The sequence below is a fragment of the Mya arenaria genome, chromosome 4, assembly GCF_026914265.1.
Source record: "Mya arenaria isolate MELC-2E11 chromosome 4, ASM2691426v1".
Classification (NCBI taxonomy): Eukaryota; Metazoa; Mollusca; class Bivalvia; order Myida; family Myidae; genus Mya; species Mya arenaria.
In genome coordinates, this window is record NC_069125.1 from 71839546 (window position 1) to 71866816 (window position 27271).

The 27271-nt window shown below is 35.1% G+C and overlaps 2 protein-coding genes across 2 annotated transcripts; one reads left to right on the forward strand and one right to left on the reverse strand.

Annotated features, from left to right (window-relative positions):
* Positions 1–3647: 3647 nt before the first annotated feature.
* LOC128230529 (uncharacterized) lies at positions 3648–6951 on the forward strand. The gene is made up of 4 exons (XM_052942871.1): positions 3648–3738; positions 4490–4628; positions 5237–5345; positions 5909–6951. Exons 1-4 carry the CDS (start codon positions 3687–3689, stop codon positions 6017–6019), a joined length of 411 nt encoding a protein of 136 aa, XP_052798831.1. The 5' UTR covers positions 3648–3686; the 3' UTR covers positions 6020–6951.
* Positions 4624–13100, reverse strand: LOC128230528 (uncharacterized). The gene is made up of 2 exons (XM_052942870.1): positions 12942–13100; positions 4624–8059 (listed from the first exon to the last, which is right to left on the reverse strand). Exon 2 carries the CDS (start codon positions 8047–8049, stop codon positions 7300–7302), a length of 750 nt encoding a protein of 249 aa, XP_052798830.1. The 5' UTR covers positions 8050–8059; positions 12942–13100; the 3' UTR covers positions 4624–7299.
* Between the last annotated feature and the right edge of the window lie 14171 nt (positions 13101–27271).

Consider the following 27271-nt stretch of genomic DNA (forward strand, 5'->3'; position numbering starts at 1 on the left):
TGTTCATACTTGAGTTCATACTTGTGTTCATACTTGTGTTCATACTTGTGTTCATACTTGTGTTCATACATGTGTTTATACTTGTGTTCATACTTGTGTTCATACATGTGTTCATACTTGTGTTCATACTTGAGTTCATACTAGTGTTCATACTTGTGTTCATACTTGTGTTCATACCTGTGTTCATACTTGTGTTCATACTTGTGTTCATACTTGTGTTCATACTTGAGTTCGTACTTGTGTTCATACTTGAGTTCATACTTGTGGTCATACTTGTGTTCATACTTGTGTTCATACTTGAGTTCATACTTGTGTTCATACTTGTGTTCATACTTGTGTTCATACTAGTGTTCATACTAGTGTTCATACTTGAGTTCATACTAGTGTTCATACTTGTGTTCATACTTGTGTTCATACCTGTGTTCATACTTGTGTTCATACTTGTGTTCATACTTGTGTTCATACTTGAGTTCGTACTTGTGTTCATACTTGAGTTCATACTTGAGTTCATACTTGTGTTCATAATTGAGTTCATACTTGTGTTCATACTTGTGTTCATGCTTGAGTTCATACTTGTGTTCATACTTGTGTTCATACTTGTGTTCATACTTGAGTTCATACTTGTGTTCACACTTGTGTTCATTCATGTGTTCATACTTGTGTTCATACTTGAGTTCATACTGGTGTTCATACTTGTGTTCATACTTGTGTTCATACTTGAGTTCATACTTGAGTTCATACTTGTGTTCATACTTGTGTTCATACTTGTGTTCATACTAGTGTTCATACTTGTGTTCATACTTGTGTTCATACTTGAGTTCATACTTGTGTTTATACTTGTGTTCATACTTGTGTTCATACTTGAGTTCATACTTGTGTTCATACTTGTGTTCATACTTGTGTTCATACTTGTGTTCATACATGTGTTTATACTTGTGTTCATACTTGTGTTCATACATGTGTTCATACTTGTGTTCATACTTGAGTTCATACTAGTGTTCATACTTGTGTTCATACTTGTGTTCATACCTGTGTTCATACTTGTGTTCATACTTGTGTTCATACTTGTGTTCATACTTGTGTTCATACTTGAGTTCGTACTTGTGTTCATACTTGAGTTCATACTTGTGGTCATACTTGTGTTCATACTTGTGTTCATACTTGAGTTCATACTTGTGTTCATACTTGTGTTCATACTTGTGTTCATACTTGAGTTCATACTAGTGTTCATACTAGTGTTCATACTTGAATTCATACTAGTGTTCATACTTGTGTTCATACTTGTGTTCATACCTGTGTTCATACTTGTGTTCATACTTGTGTTCATACTTGTGTTCATACTTGAGTTCGTACTTGTGTTCATACTTGAGTTCATACTTGAGTTCATACTTGTGTTCATAATTGAGTTCATACTTGTGTTCATACTTGTGTTCATGCTTGAGTTCATACTTGTGTTCATACTTGTGTTCATACTTCAGTTCATACTTATGTTCACACTTGTGTTCATTCATGTGTTCATACTTGTGTTCATACTTGAGTTCATTCATGTGTACATACTTGTGTTCATACTTGAGTCATTCTTGTGTTCATACTTGTGTTCAAACTTGTGTTCATACTATAGTTCATACTTGTGTTCATACTTGTGTTCATTCATGTGTACATACTTGTGTTCATACTTGAGTTCATTCTTGCGTTCATACTTGAGTTCATACTTGTGTTCATACTTGTGTTCATACTTGTGTTCATACCTGTGTTCATACTTGTGTTCATACTTGTATTCATACTTGTGTTCGTACTTGTGTTCATACTAGAGTTCATTCATGTGTTCATACTTGTGTTCATTCTTGTGTTCATACTTGTGTTCGTACTAGTGTTCATACTAGTGTTCATACTTGTGCTCATACTTGTGTTCATACTTGTGTTCATACTTGTGTTCATACTTGTGTTCATACTTGTGTTCATACTAGTGTTCATACTTGTGTTCATACTTGAGTTCATACTTGTGTTCATACTTGTGTTCATACTTGAGTTCATACATGTGTTCATACTTGAGTTCATACTTGTGTTCATACTTGTGTTCATACTTGTGTTCATACTTGAGGACATACTTGAGTTCATACTTGAGTTCATACTTGAGTTCATACTTGAGTTCATACTAGTGTTCATACTTGTGTTCATACTTGTGTTCATACTAGTGTTCATACTTGTGTTCATACTTGTGTTCATACTTGTGTTCATACTTTTGTTCATACTTGTGGTCATACTAGTGTTCACACTTGTGGTCATTCTTATGGTCATACTTGTGGTCATTCTTGTGTTCATACTTGTGTTCATACTAGTGTTCATACTTGAGTTCATACTTGAGTTCATACTTGTGTTTATTTGTCTGTACGTTTGAATTAATTATATTTTCCTCTATATTGACTTGTTTTGAACTTTGGTTTTATATATTAATGACTTAATGTTCCATGTGCATGTCAAAGTCGTTGTCATGTCTGCATTAACATATCATATAGCCATTACGTGTTGTTGCTGTATTCAGCTATTACTGTATTTGGTTATACAGTATGTGTTACACAAATATCATAACGATGTTTGAAGATAAATTGTTGTGTTAACTATTATTGTATACGTTAATCACTTAATTTATGGAGAAATAAAAATATCTATCCATTCATTCATCCATCCGCCCATCTCATAATATTTTTAAAAAATACTTTAAACAGTACCGTGAGAAATTATATTTAATGCTGAAAGAAGAAAAGAAAACTTGATACGAATGCGCGGCGGTGCACGAAACGTAACATTATTTGCTTTATTGTAAAGGAAAACAAACAACATAATCAAGAAGTGTGAATAACAAGTACACTTTTTGTTTTCTAAATTTACCATGCACTTTCCTTGTTTCAAAAGTTATGAAACGTTTAAATAACATCGAGTTTACATGTGGTTTTCATTGTCATTGAATAAAATAGACTGATGCAAAAAACGGACACACGCATGCACTCACATACGCTGTGACCCCCCCCCCCCCTCCTCTCTCTCTCTCTCTCTCTCTCTCTCTCTCTCCCTCTCCCTCTCCCTCTCCCTCTCTCTCTCTCTCTCTCTCTCTCTCTCTCCCCCACCCTCTCTCTCTCTCTCTCTCTCTCCCCCACCCTCTCTCTCTCTCTCTCTCTCTCTCTCCCTCTCTCTCTCTCTCTCTCTCTCTCTCCCCCACCCTCTCCCCCTCCCCCACTCTCTCTCTCTACCCATCTTTTATATACTCTCCTTTACGCATCCGTCCTTATCCTTTCTCTTTCATGAGAGCAGGAGTATTTAGTTACCAAAGTATTTATTTTTTTTTTTTTTTTTTTAAATAAGACAACGCGTGGAGAAAACGACGAAACCGTTTCCTGAAATTAAAAAAAATAAGAATAATATTGCTTTTTCTTAAACGAATACAGTACATGTGGCGACGGTGTGTGAGGAATTACTTATATTTGTCATAGCCTTATGTTAGCCTTTTGAAATAAACAGCTTCTACTCGTTTATCAATGTGCGTTGATCTTGCATATTGTACATGTATTGTATCGAATCTGTCTTACGTATTTCTCATGACATAAATGAAACTTTAGAGGCTATGATGCGCAAATTATAATTATATATTATAAAAATGATAATACCAGTTATGCAGATAAAACTGTTGTATGCTCCCTTTCAAGATGGCGGAAGATGCGGAAATGAAAACTCCTTCTTCAGGTATTTTGACAATCAACAAGAAATTACTGTTTTAATTAGTATACAGAAATATATTAAAAACACGGCAAATAGCCTTTTCAACATTTTTCTGTCTTTTCGTCATAATTTAGTATTAGGTTGAGTTATGACAGATGTATACAACGAGAGCACACAACAGTTTTAATATACCTGATATAATTCCCTGTATATTTTGACAGGTCTATTGACTTGTTCAGATCATTACCATAGTATATACAACAGCATGTCAAACGCATTTGAATAATTGAAATGTCATGGTGTGCCTTAAACTGTTTTGCCATACTAGTCAATGAAGTCATGACTGTCAGGGTTACTTAGGTGTACATTTATATCCGTTTCTATCACTTCAATTGATCATGATGCTCTTGAAATTTAACAGGTATCATTGCAACATAGTCTTTACATTGTCCTACTTAGTATCTATTTGCAAAAGAACTTAGCAAAATATTATCCTCAGGCACTTAAACTTACAGATGCTGATGATGGTAGTTCTTTGATTTGCTGATTCGATTGAATGGCTATAAATGATTCACAATATATAAATTCACTTGTTTGATTCTGGCAGCGTTAAAAACATGATCATTCATGCTTTCAAAACCTTAAAATGCTTAGTCCATTTGCAAACAGTAGTATGAAAAACAACAACATTTAAGTCAATAAGGGCATCCAATAATTTGTAATCCTTATGTTATCTCTATGACACATCAGTAAATGTTTTTGCTGTAATATTTAGTGAACACTGAAGAGGCAGATGATCTGACCACAGCAACAGTTAAGATGGAGATTCCAGGCTTCCAAGTTCAGTCAGGGATCTTTGCCAAACCAAAGCCGAAGGCTGGCAAGTCAAATGCAGATGTGAAATATGAGTCCATGTAAGTCATTTAATGTAAAATATCTTGTACACTGTACATACATGTATAATAATAATAATAATGATAATTATATCACAAACTCATAATAGCATAAAATGTAAAGACATACATGTTATAAAGAGAGCATATGATTTGGGTACAGATAAAAAATATTATCAATATTTTGGTGCTTTTTTTAACTGGTAATTTGTGCCCACACAGCTAATAATAAAAAATAATAATTTATAAAGGTTAATAAAAAATATCGGTACCATAATCAAATGCTTTGTTTGTTTTGGTCATTCAAATCATATGAGCTAAGTATGAAAATGCATCATATTTATAAAAAAATATATAAATTTTGACATCAACCTGTATGCCTTTAAACACTTGTACAAACAATGTGTAAATAAATATTCTTTAATCTTTCTCTAAATTGCATACAAAAACCACACTACTTGTTGATTTATTTTGGTAAGAGAAATCTTTGAAAAGTATAAAAGTAATAGCATCTAAACGCTGTTATTTCTTTTAACTTTAAATATCATACACTAACTGTAGTGTTGTTTATGGTTATTCTTGATTAACTTAAAGTTAAGTTGTGTTTAAACTGTGAATGACTTTTAAAGGAGTTTGGAACTATCAGCTGATGTGACTGCAGGCAGCAAGACCACCAAGTATTTCTACAAGGTGAACAAACTACCTGGAGAGATAGACCCTGATAAGTCCACAGTTGAGGTTTGCATCCTTTAGTCTTAGTCAACACTTGTATCTATTGATTGTAAATCTTAATTCATTAAATGAGCAGGTCAAATATTATAATGGCTATTTTCAGGTGTCATTTGGCTTGTGACCATAATAGTTTTTTTTTACATTTGTAGAATTAATAATACAAAAATAAATCCTAATTATTGTTTGTCTACTGTTTTTCTCTAAAAACTAATAAAATTGATACATAACATTTTTTATCACATGACGTTCCTTGCTTTAAGTGTAATAAACCATTACATATTTTCTTATATTCCACTAGTGTATTAGTAATATATGCTGACATTGACATCATTTTACTCTACTAATTTAGTATCATTTTTTTTAACAAAAACTGAATTATATCTTTATAAAAGAATCTTACATTCCTTGCCATTTAATACAATATGTTGTGGAACTTAATACGGAATAATAACATAACCGCCAAAGGCACCCTTTATAACTTTTCCTAAACTTGTTTTATATGTTCATTATATAGAATCACACTAGCAACTCATGTAAAATCCTATATATATATATTTCCATTTGAAAAGTACAAGAAGGGGATGATAATACTGAAGATGGTAAAGCGTGACCTGACTTCGTGGGCGGTGATGCTGAGAAACGGGCTTGACCAAGCCCCGGATGACAGTCCTGAAAACTGACCAATTGGAGTCATCACATTTGTATTTAGTCTTGATTACCTTGAAATCACAATACAGGAAACATGATGATCTGTATTATTGTTATTTTTAATAGAGCTAATTATTTTATATTTGACTGATATGTTTCAGTAGTCTTTTTTTTAAATATTCTATACTTTCTGAATCAATTGTTGATGTTTATTACTGAGTTTATCTAATAAATTTTGATATTTTATAACCCTCAAAATTATTGTAAAATGTTAAAAGTGAAATGTAAACAGTACGGATTAAGACATATGGATTAATTAATGCTTTCTCTTGAACATGTTTTTAAGCTTATATTCTTTAGAAAACACTAGCAATAATCCATTTCAAACACATATTTAAGATCAAATTGTCAGTTACTTGTTAAAGAAATACAGTTACTCAACATAGTAAGTTTCTTTTTTTCTCATATCAATTTCCGAGTTAAATTACCTGTGTGATTTTACAATATGTGCAATGTATATTACTTGTTTGTGTTTAGTAATAATAATCTTTCATTTTTTTCAGCTCGAGTGTGTATAGGTTAGGTTGAACAATCAACACATCTTTTTTTATAGACATTTTATTGACTAATTACCTTTGTTTATTCTATCATAAGTTGAAATGGTGTGGTACTGTTACTGCTGAATGTCTATATCAAGGTAGCTTTGTATTTTATGTGTCTTTTATTCACATCATTATGTCTGTCTTCTTTATTGATTAGCAGATTTATATTTGCTTACACATGATTCGTTCAACTTGATAAAATGTTAAGTGTTCTTCTCTCAAAGGAGACAACTCAAGTATTGGAATCCATTGTTATATTCGAGTAGTTTACCCTTATCAATTGCCCTTTCTGTATTAAATTGTTAGCAGTGTATATGATTTTATACTATTATATCAATTTTATCAATAAAAAAATCAACGAGTTTATCGTTTGATATAAGATTACAAAAAATATATTGAATTATGTTGCACCAATTTCAAGAAAGAAGAAAGTGGTCTATAAATGTAGACGGAATAACCCAGTAAGAATTCACAGACACCGGTATGCTTCACATGCGTAGATTATGTCCCTTTAGTAGATTTAAATTATCACAGCATAAAAGTATTGTCTCTGTGCTCTGCGGTTTATGGCATAAGTGTCAAGTCAATGTCTACAAAACAATGTATAGGCACACAACGTATTAAACAGTTAAAACTTTCAGTATCACACATCAGCCACACCATTTACCGTGTGGAATAACAGCATTTACCAGCTTGTGGTAAAAACCACATCAAAGCGGTTCCTGGTCAAGGCTGACCTGCTGCTCCACCCCAAACCGGAACTTGGTCTTGCCTGCCACCTCGAACACCGCCGCCCGTCCGCTGATCGTGTAGCCGCCGCGCTTGGCGTCCGCGAGTATCTGCGATATGTCTCCCTCACACGAGTGGATGAAACTGTTGTTATCTCGCACGTTCAAAATGGACACAACAACTACACCCTTTACACGCACTGTCAGCTTAAACTCCCCGGTGTATTCCTTCTCCTTCACTTCCATTCTGGCGATCGCCTTGCTCATCTCCGCCACGCTGATGTTGCTGTTCACAGACCACGAGATGGTTTTCTCCACAGTTTGCTCCTCCGTGTTCTCCACGTTCAGCTCGCGCCCGAAGCCGACAGTTGCCGCCGCCACTTCCTCCGGAAGCCCCAATTTGAGCTCCATGTTGAAGCCCTTGCTGTAGCCCTTAGTAATGCTGGTGGTTGCGGTGCAGACGGTGGTCCGCTCCGTGGTGAACGAGTGCTCCTGCTCCTTATTAGTATTGTTCACGAACGTCGAAGTGAACACAACCTTTGAGGTCGGGCTGTCCACCATCCGGCTGTCCGCGTACTCCGGCGTGGTCGGTGTGAAGCGGACGCGAGCCCAGTTGACGTCCATGCTAATGTCGTCCAGCTTCAGTTTTTTATACTGGTCGCTGCGGGTGCGCACAAAGGCCGTCCACGCCCAGGTCTTCACCACTTCTTCCAGATCCGTAACGTTCGCCATTTTCCGTACCCTGTAAATATACACAACGTAGCGTGAGAAAGCAATGTAACATTTATGTAAACACAATGTTTCAAACCGGTACTTTTGTAGTTATCGTTTCCGACATGATTAATTGATGTACAGAGCGTTGTTAGTAAGTAGTGATAAATGGATTAGAGGTTTACTTTGCTTGAACGGCTATCGCAAACCTAGAATTCGTGTTTTTCGTGTGTTTTTTAATTACATTAGCCACAAAATGCATTCCCTATATTGCGTGTATATATTCTGAACCTGCTCTCAGATTCAGCGGTCTATTATATTGAACGTTCGTGCATCTTTGATTATTTATAAGGGCGGATTGATTGTTTATCTCTAATTTATCGGAAGAATGCTATTGTTTACCGAATACTTGGAACAAATGGTCACCGTCTAGGTGGATAAGTATGCAAAGATCAGCCCAGGGAGGATTCAATAGAGAAATACAGTCATGCCATACCTAAATGATGTGTTTCATCTTCAGTTGTATATTTTGTTTGAAAAAATCTTTATTTGTTTTTTCAAAAGACACCATGCAAACTTTCCTATTTCCTTATGAAGCTGTCCGAACAAGTTGTTCTGCCAGCACCATCACTCATGCTTAAATGAGTTGTTTTCCATCATTTCCCACATGACATTATCAATGTCGGGATCAGTTTTCCGCTACTTTAATCAACCAGAAAATTCCTTTATTATTCCCTGCCGACCGGGGAATGACTGGCATCGCTCTAGTACCAGACAAGGCTCGGTTTGCATTGTTTTGCAATAGAATGTTTTTAAAGTCTGTTTCGAAGGGACTATTTGCATTTGTTTAAATGCATTTATAGTTTAACAATGAGACTCAATTTGACTGAAAAGGATAATGTTAATTGCGTTTTTTCATCCAATGCCAAAAACACTCGTTTGAAAGACAAATTGACAAACCTTTTTACATATATTGTAAGCGTTTTTATTTCTTTAGAACCCCATTCAAAGCCGCCGGATGAATCGTGCTAACATTAGAACAGATATAGGAGAATCAATTGTCCTCAACATAATTTAAGATACATGATTAATCATTGTTGGTACAAATGCATACAAAGAGCTTTTTGTTCCAGCCTTTTCAACGTATACCAGCGCATGTGGACAATTGTGAAGGCTTATAATAGCACTGAGGTGGTTTGTGGCATTGTGTTTTCACAATATCTCCTCAAGTCTTCGATACAGCAACGTCATGTATGGTTCCATAAACGATCATGCACATCAAGTGGGCAAATATGATGTTATTCATAATTTAAACATATGCGCAGGCATGCTCTTAGATATCCCATTATAAATGCACCTAACATTGACAAAAATCAATGCGTAGTCATTATTTGGCGATAATATCTCATTGTGTCTCTGTGGAGCTTCCCTGGACGATGTAATCACATTCTCCCCCTCCTAATACCGCCCGCCTGTCAGCCTCACTCGAGATTCCTGCCAATCAAACCCTGGTTATGCAGATCACGCATCTCGGTTTTCTCAGGCGAAAAAAGTATTAATGTTGTTTAGAAGGAAATTCGGTCTTTAAATGTGAACACATTGGTCTGATGTAAGAAGCATTTTACCATTTAAGAGTCAAGTGTCCATTTGAAAACATACCCGCAAGCACATACCGTTAAAAAACAGAGAGAGAAAAATGAACAAATTAAATATCCTGCATTGACTCAATGTATGTCAAAAACGTTTTGATAAGCGTAAAATCAAACTGAGACTGCGGAAATATGTCTATAGTCATTACATGGAACTGGGTTTCATTTCGCTGGAATGTTTCCGTAATCAAAAGAACGTTTTCGTCGAAATCGACAGTTGTGCGTGTCTTTCAGGAATCCAGGTAAAGTATGATTAAAGTGACTCCTCTATCTTTATTAGTTGCTTATAAACCTTCGGAACTTTGATGATTGCCTTCATGTAGAATAATATGAGAAGAACATTCACATCTGCAAACTATACAAGAGTGATCTTATAAACACGTACACATTCGTGCAGAAATGATTTGTTAAAGTGTGTGTGTGCCAACCGAAGTTGAATTAAGTGACTGCGACATGGTTCAGTGTCTCCGATGATCAGAGGTATTTATCATGCCACGAAAAGATCGAAACCAATAAGCCCAAGTGTTCAATTAGTTTGTACATAAATATTCATGGCCTATTATCGAGAATGTCATTGTAATTCTATGGCAAATAGTCCGTAAGTTAATAGGCCATAAGTGGATTTACAATTTAAAGTGGCCTCTTCAAAATCTACCTTTGCTGATACCATGCCATATCATCGGCATATACCAGCAAATTATGTCCATCTAAATATACCCTGTCATATTAGATCAGCATTTTTTTTCATCTTAATATACCATGTTATATACCAGCAAAATAATTATGTCCATGTAAATATACCATGTCATATACCAGCAAAATATGTCCATCTAAATATACCAGCAAAATATGGCCGACTAAATATACCAGTAAAATATGTCCATCTAAATATACCAGCAAAATATGGCCAAATAAATATACCAGCAAAATGTGACCGACTAAATATACCAGCAAAATATGTATGGCCGACTAAATATACCAGCAAAGTATGTCCATCTAAATATACCAGCAAAATGTGACCGTCTAAATATAACAGCAAAATATGGCTGACTAAATATACCAGCAAAATATGGCCGACTAAATATAACAGCAAAATATGGCCGACTAAATATACCAGCAAAATATGGCCAACTAAATATACCAGCAAAATATGGCCGACTAAATATACCAGCAAAATGTGACCGACTAAATATACCAGCAAAATATAGCCGACTTAATATACCATGTCATAAACAGCAAAATATATATGATGAATAATAATAGGTCATTCCTTCCTCAGTTATGAAAGCCTCGAACGACTTTAAAAAAATATGAATCTTCAAACAGTGAGAATTTTATCTTCGATATCAGTAGATCGTTTGGTATAGACATCAGGAAATAAATCTATGTACAAACAGTACTGTACAATCCAATTTGTATACTAGCTTGTCATTGCTGCTTCGGGGCCAAAACAGCTCGAATAATTTGGTATGGTTTGTTAGAGATTTTACGATATGAAAATCGAAAGTAAATGAAGTGCAAAAATACATTAAACATATTCACTGAGCCACAAGAAGAAACACAAAACACCGTTTAGCAGCGTTTTGATAAACTATTAAATTACAGAAAAATTTTTTTTACGGCAATTAAGCAGGGACTATTTTATTGATTTTTATTATTTGAAAGAGACCCATTTAAAGTTGAACCAATATTTTTACTAAAATATGAACAGTACCACACGTACCATTGCTATATGATTAAACTATCAAAAATAGTCTAACACGTTCTCTTGCAATTAACATCTTAATGAATATTTTTACTGCAAGGTAAATATACGAAGTATATATTGACTTTTGAGCTTTGGACTGAATGATGCCATGTGTTGGCACTTACACTCGGTCATAAAACTGCTATGAACAATGGCAGTGATGTTTGCATACAGTAAATACTGATTTTTTTTATAAATAATAGAAACACAAACATAACTTGTGTACAATAAAACGATTTTCAGTTTATGACATGTATTACAAGTACATGGTTTCCGTCCGCACTCAGCTGCTGAAGTCACGTATGAAACATGAATATTTGTATTGTAAATAATAACCTACTGATACCACATAGACACACGTTAAAATATCTGTCAATGGATCTCGATTTTACATAAAATCAAGAAATCTCTAAAGATGATTTGACGGAGTAGAGTGAATTTCACCAGCTGATAAGCCCAGTAGATGATGGACAATCCAGAGATGTAAAATGCATGTGCTTATTATTTATTTTACTCGGATTCTTCATTTAAATCATGTGAACCAACGCACATTTTGTTACCTTGTTTCACTATCACAATCGAACGGAAACAAACTGTCGCAACTGTCCTTGTATTGATTGTTGAGAAAAAAAAACACACACTAGGAAATTAAGAAAAACAAACGAATAAACAAGTTACAATTATTTCATGTTTTAGTTTCATTTTAGAGCAGCTAGGTCCTGGTTTATAATTGCTAGATAACAAAGGTCGGACGTGGTGTCACCAAGATGAAGAGCTCACTAATCAACGGCTGCTGACAGCCTGAACGAGTGGTTATGAGCAGCCTCACATAACTGTAATTATTTTCTAATTATACTTGCTTTAAGTGTATATACATGTGGTAACGGAGGTTTGTTTAAGCGATGAATCAAACTCACTTACAGATTACCACATCTTCAACGCATATGCGAGAATGCGATACATAATGGAGTATACTTTGGCAAAACATGCTTAATTTATATAAAAAAACAACATACAATTAGTTTCATTTAATAATTTAGATGCAATGTTCTTACTATCAACATCCTGCTTTACATGATTGAACCAACAACAACAACCAAAACACATAAAAATATACGGTTCGTTTTGTTTTGTTTAAACTAAATGTTGTTTAATTTATTTCACAGAAGAGTATGCTAATAACCCTGAATAAAAATGACATGCTATAGGTGCCAGTTAAAACAATGCCGGATGAACAATGTTAACCAGATTTTTAAGGCATTCAGTCGGGTTCAGGGTATTTTGGAGCGAACCCCACCACAAGCGTGGACAAAACTGAAGCTTTTTTAAAATGACAACATGTGACTGTGAGCTAATTAAGACATTGATTTCTTCTTATCTTTCTCTCTGTACCTGAACAAATCGATTCCAATTTACTTTAATCATAAAACATTATTGCGTTGACAAAATACTATTTTCTGTTGTTTTTTCGCTAAATTTTCGATTCTTGTGAACAATTAACTATGAAAAGCACATACCTGATGTATTTGAATATCCTTAATAAATATTTTCCAAGTCTATCAGGAAATGTCGCTAATTTTTATCAATATTTTTCGTCGATGGACTCCAGCGCGCATCAGAGCTGCGATTTTCTGTCGGCCATTCCCGTAAATCGATATACCTACGCGGACAGCTAGTCGAGCGTTGATTGGATCACTCACGCACGTGGTACACCAGGTCTCGTATTGGTTACTGATTACAAACCAATCCATATTTCATGTTATAAAATGTCACGTTATGCTGTGTTCCGTAATATACCATGCATTGTTCAGGCATTGATTCTTGCTGTTTCAGCTTTTAATGCAATAGTTATTTCTTAATGAAAAGAAAATTTGCAAAAATATATGTTTATATTTTGCATCTGCTTCTTACTCATAACAGATTTCTAACAGCAATACTACGTTAGACGAACATACTCTCTTAATACCTTTGAACCGGCTCATACAGATTCCTGGGAGCGGTTTCGTACCTAGGAGAGATTTTCATCTGTAGTAATGCACTCTTGAAAATCTGTCCTAGGAATGAAAGTGATCCTAAGATTATCTGTAGACACCATTAGGTACCAACCAGCTTTCGTTTATAATATATTTGTCCAAAGCGAAATTTTATACTATGCGTGCCATAATTTTATGATTTGGCAGAGATTCTGGATCGTTATAATGTAAAATTTGTGTGTGCTTTTTTACCAAATGTATTAAAAACGTTTTCTTGAATAAGATACTATGTATATGAACACCGGGTTTGGCAGAAGCAGATCCGACAGCCCCTATACTACTAGTAACATGCTGAAAATCTGGCTTGACAATACCAAGGCTAAAGTATTTATATGTATATTATCAAAAAAAGAGGATTTGAACATACTGCGTTGAAATATGTAAGTTACACAAGTAAACATTTTGGTAATATTTAACAATGAAGACATGACATGATAAATAAATTGTATATATATATATCGTTTTAAAACATTCGTACGTTCTCTTATCAATAAAAAAGTATTTGAATATACTGCGAAAAAATGTGTAATTGCTTAAGCAAATGTTTTGCTAACAATGCACAAAGCACACATGACATGACATGATATTTTGGATTTTGATACTCTATCTGTACTGATAAACAACGTAATGTGCCCTGACATGATAATGATTACATGAGCATAAGTAAGACACCGTGTGACACGCCTTTATCAAAAAATAAAAATATTGTACAAAACAATATTTTTATGAAAATATTTCATAGATTTCATCGGTTTTCATTATTTTCAAAAATATGTAGGAAACCTTTAAAGATGATTTATGAACTGTTTATTATCATCATCATCATCGTTATTATTATTATTATTATTTTTATTATTATTATTATTATTATTATTATTATTATTATTATTATTATTATTATACTTTTCAAAACAATATATAAACTATGATGAAGCATACAATAATATACAAAATATTGCAAACAGCCCAGCCTTGGCATTACGAGATGCATCTGCAGCATACTTAATGGAGCATTTAAAAATGTATGTTAATAAAACGTTGGTAAACCTCCTTCAAATTGTTTTTAATCAATAGGAAATAAGAATGGCAATTTTATCAGTATCAATTTAAAATATCACCTCAGTATGTCCCCATCGCAGTTACTAGCAAACAATGTCACAAAGAAAACGAAAATAGGAAATTTATATAATTTATATAATTGAGCTCTTACATGTTTTTTAAACATAATTTTGCTACCAAGGGATGATTTCAATTATATATGTTTTTTTACTGAATACTCTATGTATAATATTATTATACATTATAACACGCTGGGCCATGTTTTAATAAAGGATTTATTATTCGTAACTTCATAAGCAGTCACAGTTTGCAAAAAGTTAATCTTTGTTTTCGTTTTCAACTTTAATCTTGGCTTTATCAGTACATTTCGTGATAGAGAGAAAATCATCTACTTTGTACCTACGTATATTACCCAAATTCTTATTTATTTTTTGGAGGGGGTAGGGGTGGGAGGATTGGGAGATATTAGTGAAAACCACTTTTATAACTATTATTTTACCTCCGCAATTAAAATTCGATAGAAAACATATTGTCGCACGGGCGGCCAGCTGGTTAGAGAGTCGAGCGAGCGGCCGTTGCGAATATGGAGCGAAGTACAATTTCTACAATGATTTAGACGGGGTTTTCTTAGATATTGGTACACATTACAGCCATCAAGGGTTCTAATTGCCCTCATATCGTTCGTATACAATGGCTAAGTCGTTGAAGAGTTGAATATAACAACGCATAACTCTTCAACGACTCTAAATATATATATGTGAGTTTGTGGAGCGAACTCCTCCACAGATTTACGCGGATTGTTCTGAAAACTGCGCACCATGAAGTTGACTAGTGCGTAACATATTTTGTATATATGTCGCCATGTCTATTGTCTATGTAGACATTTGTTTTTATTTTTTTATTTCACATTGTATAAGTATCCTTTCATTTTTCAATTATTCACCCACTTCTATCACTTATTTTCATATTTGACTTCATCATAATACTTTTCATGAATAACCCCGTCTCAGCACTAGAATCGTACTCATAAGTAACAGAGGCACGGTGGTTTGCGACAGAACACAGATGCGCACAATACACGTGCAAGCTTTAAACTCCTTGATCTTGTTTATTTCTATTATATCGATTTGACAAGGGTATTCTATGAAGCGCAACTAAAACAGGACTACAGTTGGTGGCCAGTATAGTTTTCAGACATCGAGTATAAAGGAACTACCAAACCCTACTTATCCAAAAATAATCGAAGGGCAACCAAAACAAAATCATGTTAAATGAATAAGAAAACATTGTTACTAAATATTGATGTTGCAGAGATGTTTAATGATTTTTAATAATTCAAATAATTAGATGATTTTGTTTTTAACTCTGGTAATAGCCATAGTTTGTCTAAAATACAAGACAAGATAAATGCTATAGCTCTGCCACAATTTGATTTTAAAACCTACAGATGATAACACCATTTAAAAAATAAATAACAAATTTGACTCGAAGAAGGCCACTGAGGTAGATAAGATAACAGTTGAGAGCTGGTAAAGAGGCTATTGTCCAACACTTGACCTGTCTCATTTACACATCCATAAGTACTGGTATCTTCCCTGAAAAACTTAAACACATACAAATTACTCCAATTTATAAGAACAAAGACCCCTCTGGATAAATATAACTTCAGACCGGTCAACATCTTGCCTATTCCTTCCAAAATATTTGAGAAAGTATGAAGTGAGCAACTGTCTGCATACTTTAGTAATATTTTCATGAATTTTTATGTGCTTTTAGAAAGAACCATGGTTGCCAAACTACATTGTTAAGACTCATTGAAAACAGGGAACTTAAATTGCTTTAGAAAATAATGCATTTGTTGCTGCCATCCTCAAGAACTTTTCTAAAGCATTTGACTGCCTACCTCATAAAATTTTGCACCGTAAACTGACTGTATACGGATTTTCTGACAACTCAACCAAATTATAAAGCTTTTACTTATCTGATAAAAAACAACAAATTAAGATAGGAAATATAGTTAGTTCATGGGCTGACATTAAAAAGGGTGTCCCCATTGCTTTTTTGGTATTATCAATGCTGTTTTCTATTTTATCCATAGAGGCACCCTTTTCAACTATACAGATGATAACAACATCTCCCTCGACTCTCTTCGGTTCGACGAACTTTTCAATGTGCTACAGGATGAGAGCAGAATTTTTGTTGCCAAGCTACATTGTTAAGACTCGTTGAAAACAGGGAACTTAAATTGCTCTAGAAAGTAATTAATTTGTTGCTGCCAACCTCATGGACTTGTCTAAAGCATTTGACTGCCTACCTCATAATATTTTACATCATAAACTGACTGCATTCGGAATGTTTAACAACTCAACCAAATTATTAGAGACTTACTTGACTGATAGAAAACAAAAAACAATAAGATAGGAAATATAGTTAGTTCATGTTCTGACATTCAAAAGGGTGTTCCCCAAGTATCTACCTTGGGACCATTGCTTTTAAATGTTTTTATCAATGCTATTTTCTATTTTATTCATAGCTGCACCCTATTTAACTATGCAGATGATAACACCATCTCTTTCCACTCTCCTCTGTTTTACGAACTTGTCAATGTGCTACAGGATGACAAGATGATTCTTGTTGACTGGTTCCAATTTAACTGTATGCAGGCCAACACTGACAAATTTCAGGTTATTGATGTGGGCAAGAAAACTACCAGCAGGTCTTCTGTTTTCAATCTTGGAAGCACACATATCACTTGTCATGAAGTTGTCAAACCGTTAGAAGTGGAAGTTGAAGTTGGATACTTACAAAGGTAATATTTGTAAGAAGGCTGCGCAGCAAGTCAACATTCTTAAGAGAATTGTTCACAACCAAAATAGATTAAATAGGCTTACTATATGTTATACTATTGTACTGTCAAATTTAAACTTCTGTTCACTAGCTTGGCAATTATGGACTGAGGAAAATACTAAGAAAATGGAGAAGATTCAGGAGAGAGCTATTATATTTGTGTATAATGATTATTCATCCAATTCCACTGAATTACTTGTTAAAGCAAATATGCATACCTTACATGTTCGTAGAATGAATACTATGGCTCTAGAATCTTGATATGTGGTTTTATCACTCTGTGCGTCCTTTTCTTTTGTTTGTTTGTTTCTTTGTTGTTCTTGTATAGTGATCATGTGCGTTTCATTGTCCATCCTCTTGTGCCATTGTGTATCATCTTGTGATTAATTGTATGTAGCTAGTTGCTTATTCTTGCACGATTGAGATGCTACTGCTGTATGTTCTTAATTCATGTCGTTGTTTATGTTTGGCTGAAACTTGCAATCGACGGATTCTTTACTAGTTTTGCCTTTATTTTGTTTCCGCACGTCTGTTGTAAGTAGAACTCAATATGTGTTGCAATGGTATATTAATCAATGGTTTGTGCCAATCTAGTATATATCATTATACCCAGAACGTGGCCTTTTTAGAATGAACCATATTTTGAATATTTTTGTAATAATTGTAATAGCACTTTTGACATTTGTTTTCTTTCTTTCTTTTTAATTGTCATCTTTGATTGGTACTTTAATATCATGCATGCTCCTCTTATATATTTTATTTAAGAAATATTTCATATAGCTGTGCTACTAAAATGCTCTTGTTTGTTTGGTTGTTGTTTTTAATCTGTCCGTTTTATCATAAACACTTTTTTATGAATCTAATGTATAATTTTATAGAAGTATAATATTATTATTTGTAGTCACCACTATTTTTTGCCATTGCAACTCTTATACAATTCTTAAACTATAAACTGTATGTTTAGTCGGTTAATAAGCTCACACGAGCTTCTGTTTGTACTTGTCGTACACTCGTGTTCATTTTTTCCGAAATAAGTTCATGTAAGAGTATGTAATATTTTGGGTATATTAGCAGAAAAACACGTATAAAATACGGATATGAAAGTAAAACTCCTATAAACTGGAAAACTCCACGCAGTCCGGGTTTGACATCCTTGGAACAATATAGCATAATAATTATATACATAATATACTACAGGGGAGGGAATTTAGATACAACACATGTATACAATACATAAATAATTCAGTGCGTTTTTCTCCCTTATGCCTGCACTGATCTAGCAGTGAAATTAGTTAAATAATTAAAATATACCCAGTAGCATTGTATGTTAGATAGAAGAACATATATCCTTTATCATTATCCATCAATATATACCTCAGATTTTGCAAATTTGTAATGGCGTTCATACTCCAACTTCTCTTCTTTATTACTATGTATTTGACCACCCTGCACATGTAATCGGCAGAAATTCAGAAATAATGGGAAGGGTATTGGCCAGATCCGTGTGTAATTTGCTTGAGTTAAAGAACAGTTATTTGGCACATGCTTTTCGTTTAAGACAATTGACAAAACTTATGTAAGTTAATTAATTCAAGCGTGGCGTACATTCAGATGTTATGTCATTCTTGGATGAGAAGCAACTAAAACTTTTGGAAGAAGCTGCTCGTCTGGCCGATGACTATTCATTGTCCAACAAGGTTTCCATCATAAATAAATTAGAACCCCTACCTCACAGGTTCAGTCCAAAGCTACTTCTGGTCATTTGCCTTTTGCAAGCACTGTGTGTCAGACAAATACACCCAATCCAAAGTCATTTGGTGAAACCAAAGTTCAACCTCCCTTATCTCAATCCACTCGTAATCTTTTCCAGAAAAATGGTCACCTCATAGCTAATAGTCCAGCAGAACCCGGAGTGAACCGTGCATTGGCGTATATACAAAATGTTTTTGCATTTTCTTACTGGCATGACTGCACCATAACAGAATCTAAATGATGCCACTCTGGCATCGGTGGGCATATCTTGGAATTCAAGATGGCGTCCAAGATGGCCGCCAACGGACAATTTGTACCCGGAGTGATCAGTGCATTGGCATATATACAAAATGTTTTTGAATTTTCTTAATGGCATGACTGCACCATAACAGAATCTAAATAATGCCACTCTGGCATCGGTGGTCATATCTTGGAATTCAAGATGGCGTCCAAAATGGCCGCCAACGGACAATTTGTACCCGGAGTGATCAGTGCATTGGCATATATACAAACTGTTTTTGCATTTTCTTAATGGCATGACTGTACCATAACAGGATCTAAATGATGCCACTCTGGCATCAGGATGCAACTCTTGGAATTCAAAATGGCGTCCAAGATGGGCGCCAACGGACAATTTGTACCCGGTGTGAACAGTGCATTGGCGTCTATACACAATATATTTTCTTAATAGCGTGACTTACTATAACAGAATCTGAATAATGCTACTCTGGCATCGGTGGGCAACCCTTTGAATTCAAGATGGCGTCCAAGATGGCCGCCAACGGACAATTTATACATTAAAACAGTAGGACATGATTACATATGATTGACATGCTATTTTATGGGAAATACTAAAAGTTCATAATTATTAATCCATTATCACTACCCTTCTTCAAAATTTTGACATAAAATGGTTTTCTTTGAAATGGATATTAAAAGTTAAAAAAGGGTGCCCATGTATTATAAAGCAAGTGATTATATTTCGTAGGCGAAATTCTTTGCAGTGCGAGAAAGCAAAACAGCGTGCAACAGTTATGGGTCGACTGTCATGTAAAAGTTGTACTGATCATGACAATGTGTATCCGTGCTGAAAGGGAATGTGATTGGTGCTTACATCAAGCTAGGATCAAGTGTATGATTCTAAACTATTTTTGCGGCGGGTAACGTTAATTATGCCCGCTGTGGTCACTATTATTTGAAATCGATGGAATCGCGTCTGAAACCAGTCCGAGAAAAAATCTTAAAAGGTGAACACATAATGCGTCACATACCCGAAACAGGGAACGCGATATGGAGCGATATAAACGACCTTTATGAGGTATGCACATGGAGCCGGTGGAATAATAGGAATCACACTCAAGCCTGAAACTGAAACGTTATGGGCACTCAGTCTGCACATATGTAGTCAAATGGAACATGGCATCAAATTAATTTGTGATGGAGAACGGCCACAAGACACAGGCAAGCATAACGAAGAGAGGAAAAGCAGGATATAAACCGATAGAAAAGACCGCATTTCTATCCAGACCATGATCAATGAATGCATTCATCCACTGCGGCTTATCGATCATCCACAAGAGCTGGTAAATGTTGTTACCGAAAAGCTTGCTCCACCTGTAGTAAACATACACGTTGCCATCGCAATTGGTACGAAGCAAATGAAAGACTTTGAAAACGGATAGTCAGAACCATTCCACGAAGCCATTCTGCGATCAATTACAATACAAGCTGCATCAAAGAAGTCACTTAAGATGAGTTGAGATCATCCACAAGAGCTGGTAAATGTTGTTACCGAAAAGCTTGCTCCACCTGTAGGAAATATACACGTTGCCATCGCAATTGGTACGAAGCAAATGAAATACTTTGAAAACGGATAGTCAGAACCATTCCACGAAGCCATTCTGCGATCAATTACAATACAAGCTGCATCAAAGAAGTCACTTAAGATGAGTTGAGATAATTTGACACAGAGTTGATCTCTACCAGAGTTATTGGTCTACAAGCGAGTTCACGGGAAAATGACTTGAAATGTGTGTTATCGTATAAGTTGTCGCCTGTTCCCACCTCTCTGTTTCCTGCATCAGGTGATCTAAGAATTGCCAAATCAAAGTCACAAATGAAAAAGATTTTACATGTAGAAACGTCTGCAAGACAATCACCAAAGCAGATAGAATGTGTTATAATTGACGGTTCTGCTATTGTATGTATAATTCGCTGGCCCACAAATGGAACGGTCATGGATTACATTTTCCAACTTAGAAGATATATTGAAAGGAAACAGGCCGACTTCAATGTGTACTTTGTATTTGAAAGCACAAAAGGTGAAACGCGAGAATCACGAATATGACGTATTATCGAATACACCAACTTCCTACAGTTATGCAATTGCCCACACAGTAGGCCATTTTTACTGTACCTGAAAACAAAAAAAAACAGTTGATTTCTCTCATGTGACATTTTGTCGACCAATGTAACATTCCCAGAAACGGGCTCAAGACACACTCGTTAAAACTGGGAGAGACGATGTTCAACTCGATGTTACACAGAGTGTAACGATAAGACATGCGCACATAACATGGAGAGGCGAATAATATCCTTGTTCAACAAATGGTTCTGGTTGCCATTGAGACCGAAAGTGGTATGTGCATAATATCTGAAGACATCGATGTGTTTATGCTGGCCCTTTATCATTTTCTAGTACACCAAATGTCTTTGAAAGTATTAATGGAATTACCAATTCAATGCCATGCAGTTAAAGACATCAACGCGACTGCTGAGGCTAACAATGATATAATACTGGATATACTAGCATCTCATGCACTATGCGGTTGTGACACAGTGACGTGTTGTCATGGAATCGGAATGGATACAGCTATTAATGTTCTAAATTATCATAAATACAGACTCGAGTCTATTTGAAATAAAACATTCTGATTCTGGACGCAATCGTCAGGGAATCGACGTCCTTTGATGCTGCTTGTTTCGAGCTCGACTGAATAAATGCAATGTGAGACATGAGAATTACTGCATGGGCCAAAAAGGTTGAAAAATCTCCAGCATCAGCACCAAACCCATGCATGTATATGGAAATACGCCGTCAACCCAGATCCACTAGAACTTGATCGTTCGGATCATGGTTGGATGCGAAATGAAGATCACAAATCGTTGTCAGCCATTATGGTTCATATTGATGTACAAAGGGTACCACAGGAAATCTTTAAACTGATAAGGTGTTCATGTGAAAGCCAAATGTTGTGCTTTAGTATGCGATATCTTTGTTATAGCTCTCGACTGTCATGCACTGTGTTATGTGCTTGTCGTGGAGAAGATATATATATGTGCTGTAACGAATAGAACAAATAGGCACTCAATGAATACGGGCTTAAATGTTTGTTAACTTGACCGATGAAACACTGAAATCAAAACCTGTCAAATGAAACAATTGTTTTATGTAGAGATCTTTAATATACAATTTTAGTATCTTTTTGTGGAGTGATTAGTATTGAGAATATGAAGTACAGCATAATTTCCGTTTTTATCTCTTGGATAGTTTTAATATGCTTACCACAATGATTATTTATCGTAAAAATAATAAATTAAGTAGACATGGTAACGTAAGTTTCATTACATACTCCTGTATTACATTGACCTCTGCTAAAATTTGCAAATGTATAATCGTAGCATTATTCTATTCAGTTTTGAGCCATGTTATGGTTTTAGATTTTCATAACGATGCTTATCAGTCGTCAAAAAGAACTGAAATTTAGTGGTCGTGGTAACTGGTAACCTATGTTGCATTTCATTTCATTGTAACCGTGCATAACATTTAAAATTATGAAATTATGCAGTAAAGTTTTGTCGCTTGGATACAGTTTTATATTTTAAACACGATGATTATGAATCCCCCAAAAAGAAAATGTAAATGAGCTGAGTAGACATTGTAACGTACATTACGTACATGACATGGTCATCTGCTTTAACTGACCAATTTATAATTATTATAGTTTTGCTAGCACGTAGTTAACTTACCAATCACAAACCAAAATAACACGATACTTCATATGACTCTCCTTTCTAATAATACAATCGTAGTTCGACTTTGGTAACGTATTTTTTTCAGACAGTGACAATTTGATGCTGTTTTTTCACAAGCAAATACAATCTTAAACCGGACTACAAGTGCTTAACGTTGAAAAGGCAACAACAATGTGGTGAGGCAAAAAGACTGGTCTTCCTATTTTAAGGTAAAAACTAGTGTCTTTTATACCAGTCTGATTCAGTTATGCATATTGCTTAGCCATTCGTCTTTGATGGTTTTGTGTCACATACGTATTTTCCCACCTATCCCTGTTACATTATTTAGGAATACTTAATGTATTATTATAGCAGAAACGCCTTTTTCCAAAAAATAATTCTTCATTAAAAAGTGTCGCTTTTCAGTGAGTAGAATGTGTATTTGTTTTGGTTACTTGGCCAGTGGCTGTTGATAATGGTCCTTCATTACCCTTTAGATGTGTCCATTTGATGCTAGGTAATGACTAAGAGATAAGATTCTGGATAATCCACATCTTGCGTTGATCAGACCCCTGATCCCATTGAGTAGGAACCTCCTGGCCTTAATCCTTCGCGTGCTTACCCAACCTATGGCTAAGCAATAAATTTAGAGCAACAATAACTCGTGTTGACTTGTATAGGTAAGTCTATACTGATGTTAACAACCCTCTTAATTTCTTCTTGTCTGCCTGACACCAAGACAAACTTGTCAACATTTAGATGTTGTTTTCTACCCAAGGTCAAATGATTAAAGTTATGAACTTATGACACTATTCTTTATCTTGATATGCAATAAATTTTCACATTACTTTAATAATAGAAATATTTTTTGTAACACTGCTTGTAAATAAACGTCATTGTTGTTAAATGTTTGCTGCTGGTTTCTCTTTTTCTGTTAAGCTTGGTGGTCGTAACGATGGAAGAAAGTATTAATCATAAAGATGCAGTAAACGACCCGACTAGGCATTTTATGCAACAAGTAGTATAGTTGAGTTCAACTCACCTTAATCAATCGAAAGGCTTGCAACAGACCAAAGAAAAAAATGTTGCCATGTCAATTAATTGAAAAAGCCGGAGAAATAGATCCGTTGCCTTTTAACCATATTGTGCATATAACTGAATCTAAGACAGATACAATGCTGTGTGACGCTTTTGTCAGTTCAAAGTGTTGCCAAAATTAATTTAAAGATGGCAAAAGTATATCATCTTAGATATCATAAACAAGTGCAAACAAGTCGCCAAATGACAATTTATGCATCCCTGAAACTTCAATTCTATATCCGTTTGAGGGGAGGACTAGGAGACTTCAAAGCCAGCAAATTCAGCTGAAAATGACAAGGTTCACATTATTGCAAAATTTGGACCATATCAAGTTTAATATGACTTATTTGTATGGGGGGCAGCTAGGGGGGAAATCACCTTCGCGCAGGGTGTTCTGCGTAAACTTGGTAAACCTCGTTTTTGCAAAACACCCTACGCTCATGTTGGGATGAACCTTTCTCCCACCTCAGATAAGTAGATCCAAAAACTTGGCCATGCTGGAAATTCTTATCTTGCCTACGGCCAAAGATAAAACTAGTACCCGTATGGAACTCCTTTTTATAGTCGTCACACAACTACCATCCTTTTTTGAAGATTTCTGTAGCATCATGGAAATCTTGTCTTGCGGCAATATTTAAAATCCAAATTTATTATTTCTCGCTTCAAATGGCACCATAAAATTGCTTTGAAAAAAGCAGATCACGCTACCAAGTCCGAATTATGTGCTAAAGCTGTTTATGCATTCAACATAATATACTGCATACTTCATTATATAATAAGAAAAAAAAATTGTCATATTTATTTCTATGCGAAACAGAAAGATAATGTACGTTTTATTTACTCAACGGTTATTATAGTGTATTTAGGCGGCCTTGTTGGAAGTCACATTTACCGACACATATCTCTATGGCTGGATATTTATGCGTGTTTTTTTTTTGCTTTACATGCATACGAATGCATCTGCCATACATTTAGCTAGCAGACAACTGATAGATTAACCGAGACTTACCTTCGTAGAGGGGAAGTTGACGGTTGATCGGAATTTCATCTACTGCAAACTCCTTAAGAGCTCAACACGAGAGAGCCACGCAGTTACCGCAGCCGAGATATTCAGATTTTTAGAGAAAGCAAGGGTTTCACCTACTGCAAACCCCTTAAGAGCTCAACACGCCCACCCTGAACCCACCCATAATTCATGTCTAGTTTTCTTCAAATTTAACATAATATACTCAAATTTTGAGTTTTTTCCAGATATGTCAGTAATGTATTTACAATGCAAATGTTCCTTTGCCAGTGTATCTATTCAAAATAATCGGGTTTAAATGAGTGCCTGGCCTTGACTGTTTGTGAGGAAGTGACATAATTGTTTTTGGTAATGGCAGCAGATGACATTGTCCGCTGATGAGACGGAGGAGACTGGGCCGCCATGGTTGTGTTGGCCATATTGGACATACTAACACTGCTTCTGTTCCGTCTTCCACGATCTTTTGTAAGAACCGTGGTATCACACTGAACGGAGGAAACACATGATATATACCATTGCTCCATTGAAAAGTAAAGGCATCTATTGCGTATGCTGTGTGGTCAGGAAATCGTGATACATAAAGATCTACTAAGTATATTTTTTTTAATCTTGAAGCAAACAGATCCACATTCTGACCTGAGACATGCAAATGCTGGCTTTAATATTTTCGAGAAAACCCTTGAGCTACTTGATAAACCCATTACCAATGCACAAAATTGGTACTTTTTGCCATCGAAAATGAATCGCATCCATTTTCTGTCTTCCTTCCTTACCGCTTTGGAGTAAAATGCATCAGCCAAATCCACTGATCCAAACCAACAACCTTTTCTTATGGCTGCAATTGCCGTTGATAACGTTTCCATTTTAAAATGTACTTTATTAGCAACATTTTATTAAATGGTTTCAAATTTAGAATTATTCTAATCTTATTGTTTGTTATTGATCTGTAAAAAATGTTAGATATAAATTCGCCATTCTCTTCAATCACATTTTGTTTCAAGAACTTTTGAATTTCTAAGTGTATTTCAGTTCGTTCCTTTGGACTAAATTTGTATGGTCTTGGTGCATTGACTTGAATAGGTGGAATGTTTACTTCAAGCTTGTAGCCCACAATTGTATTTATGATCCATTTATCATTCGTTAGTTGTTTCCATGCATCAAAAGCAAATTTTGTCTTCCCCGCTTTAAAATTCTGTTTTGTGTTTTTCAAACCATGCCCAATCTCGCTTACATTCATTTCTTGATGTTGTTTTGTTTTGATGAGGTCTTAACGGTCCCTTCCTTTGAAAGTTGTTTGGTTTCCTGTTGTAGTTTGATTGGTAGAACTTGTGGTATTGATTTGCCCCTTGTGGGCGCTTGCCTAAAATAGGACGTTTTTGGAAGCTTTGGTTTACGATTGTTTTGTTCTGTTCTGTCGACTTCATTGCTTCCGGGATTTTTTCAAAAGGTTTTTCCGCAGAAGCTTCCAATTTTCCCAAATGTTTGTATCTTGGTTGAATTTGTTTTCTTATTCGCTCCCTTCTGTAGCTGATGTTCTTGTTGATTCCATTGGTCACAAGTTTAAAGGCATCTGATAGATGTTCTTTTGAGGATTGGACTCCTTCTAACGCCTTTACAATAGGCACTGCAACTTGGGCCATGTTGGTGTGAGACCTTTGTAAAACAAAATCTATCTGTCTGGGGTGAGGGTGCATATGACGCCAAAGAAAGTCCTCAATTTCGGAACCTGTAAATAGTCACCACAATATCTTGGCATGTGCAGGAACAACTCTTGCATGGTCTATTGACTATGTTGACCGCATGTTTACAAACGAAACCAAACTGCATTTACTTATTATTTACAGACAGACAGACAGAAAAAATGTCGTCATCTCACATAATACACAATAATATACAATATTCATGATACAATAAGTTTTGTTTATAAATATGATTACTAACGAAAGATATTTAAATCTGCACCGTGCTGACGATGACTGTAACAGAGACCAGGAAGTAAATTGCATTGGTTTGATTCATGGAAAAAAGGTTGGATTTC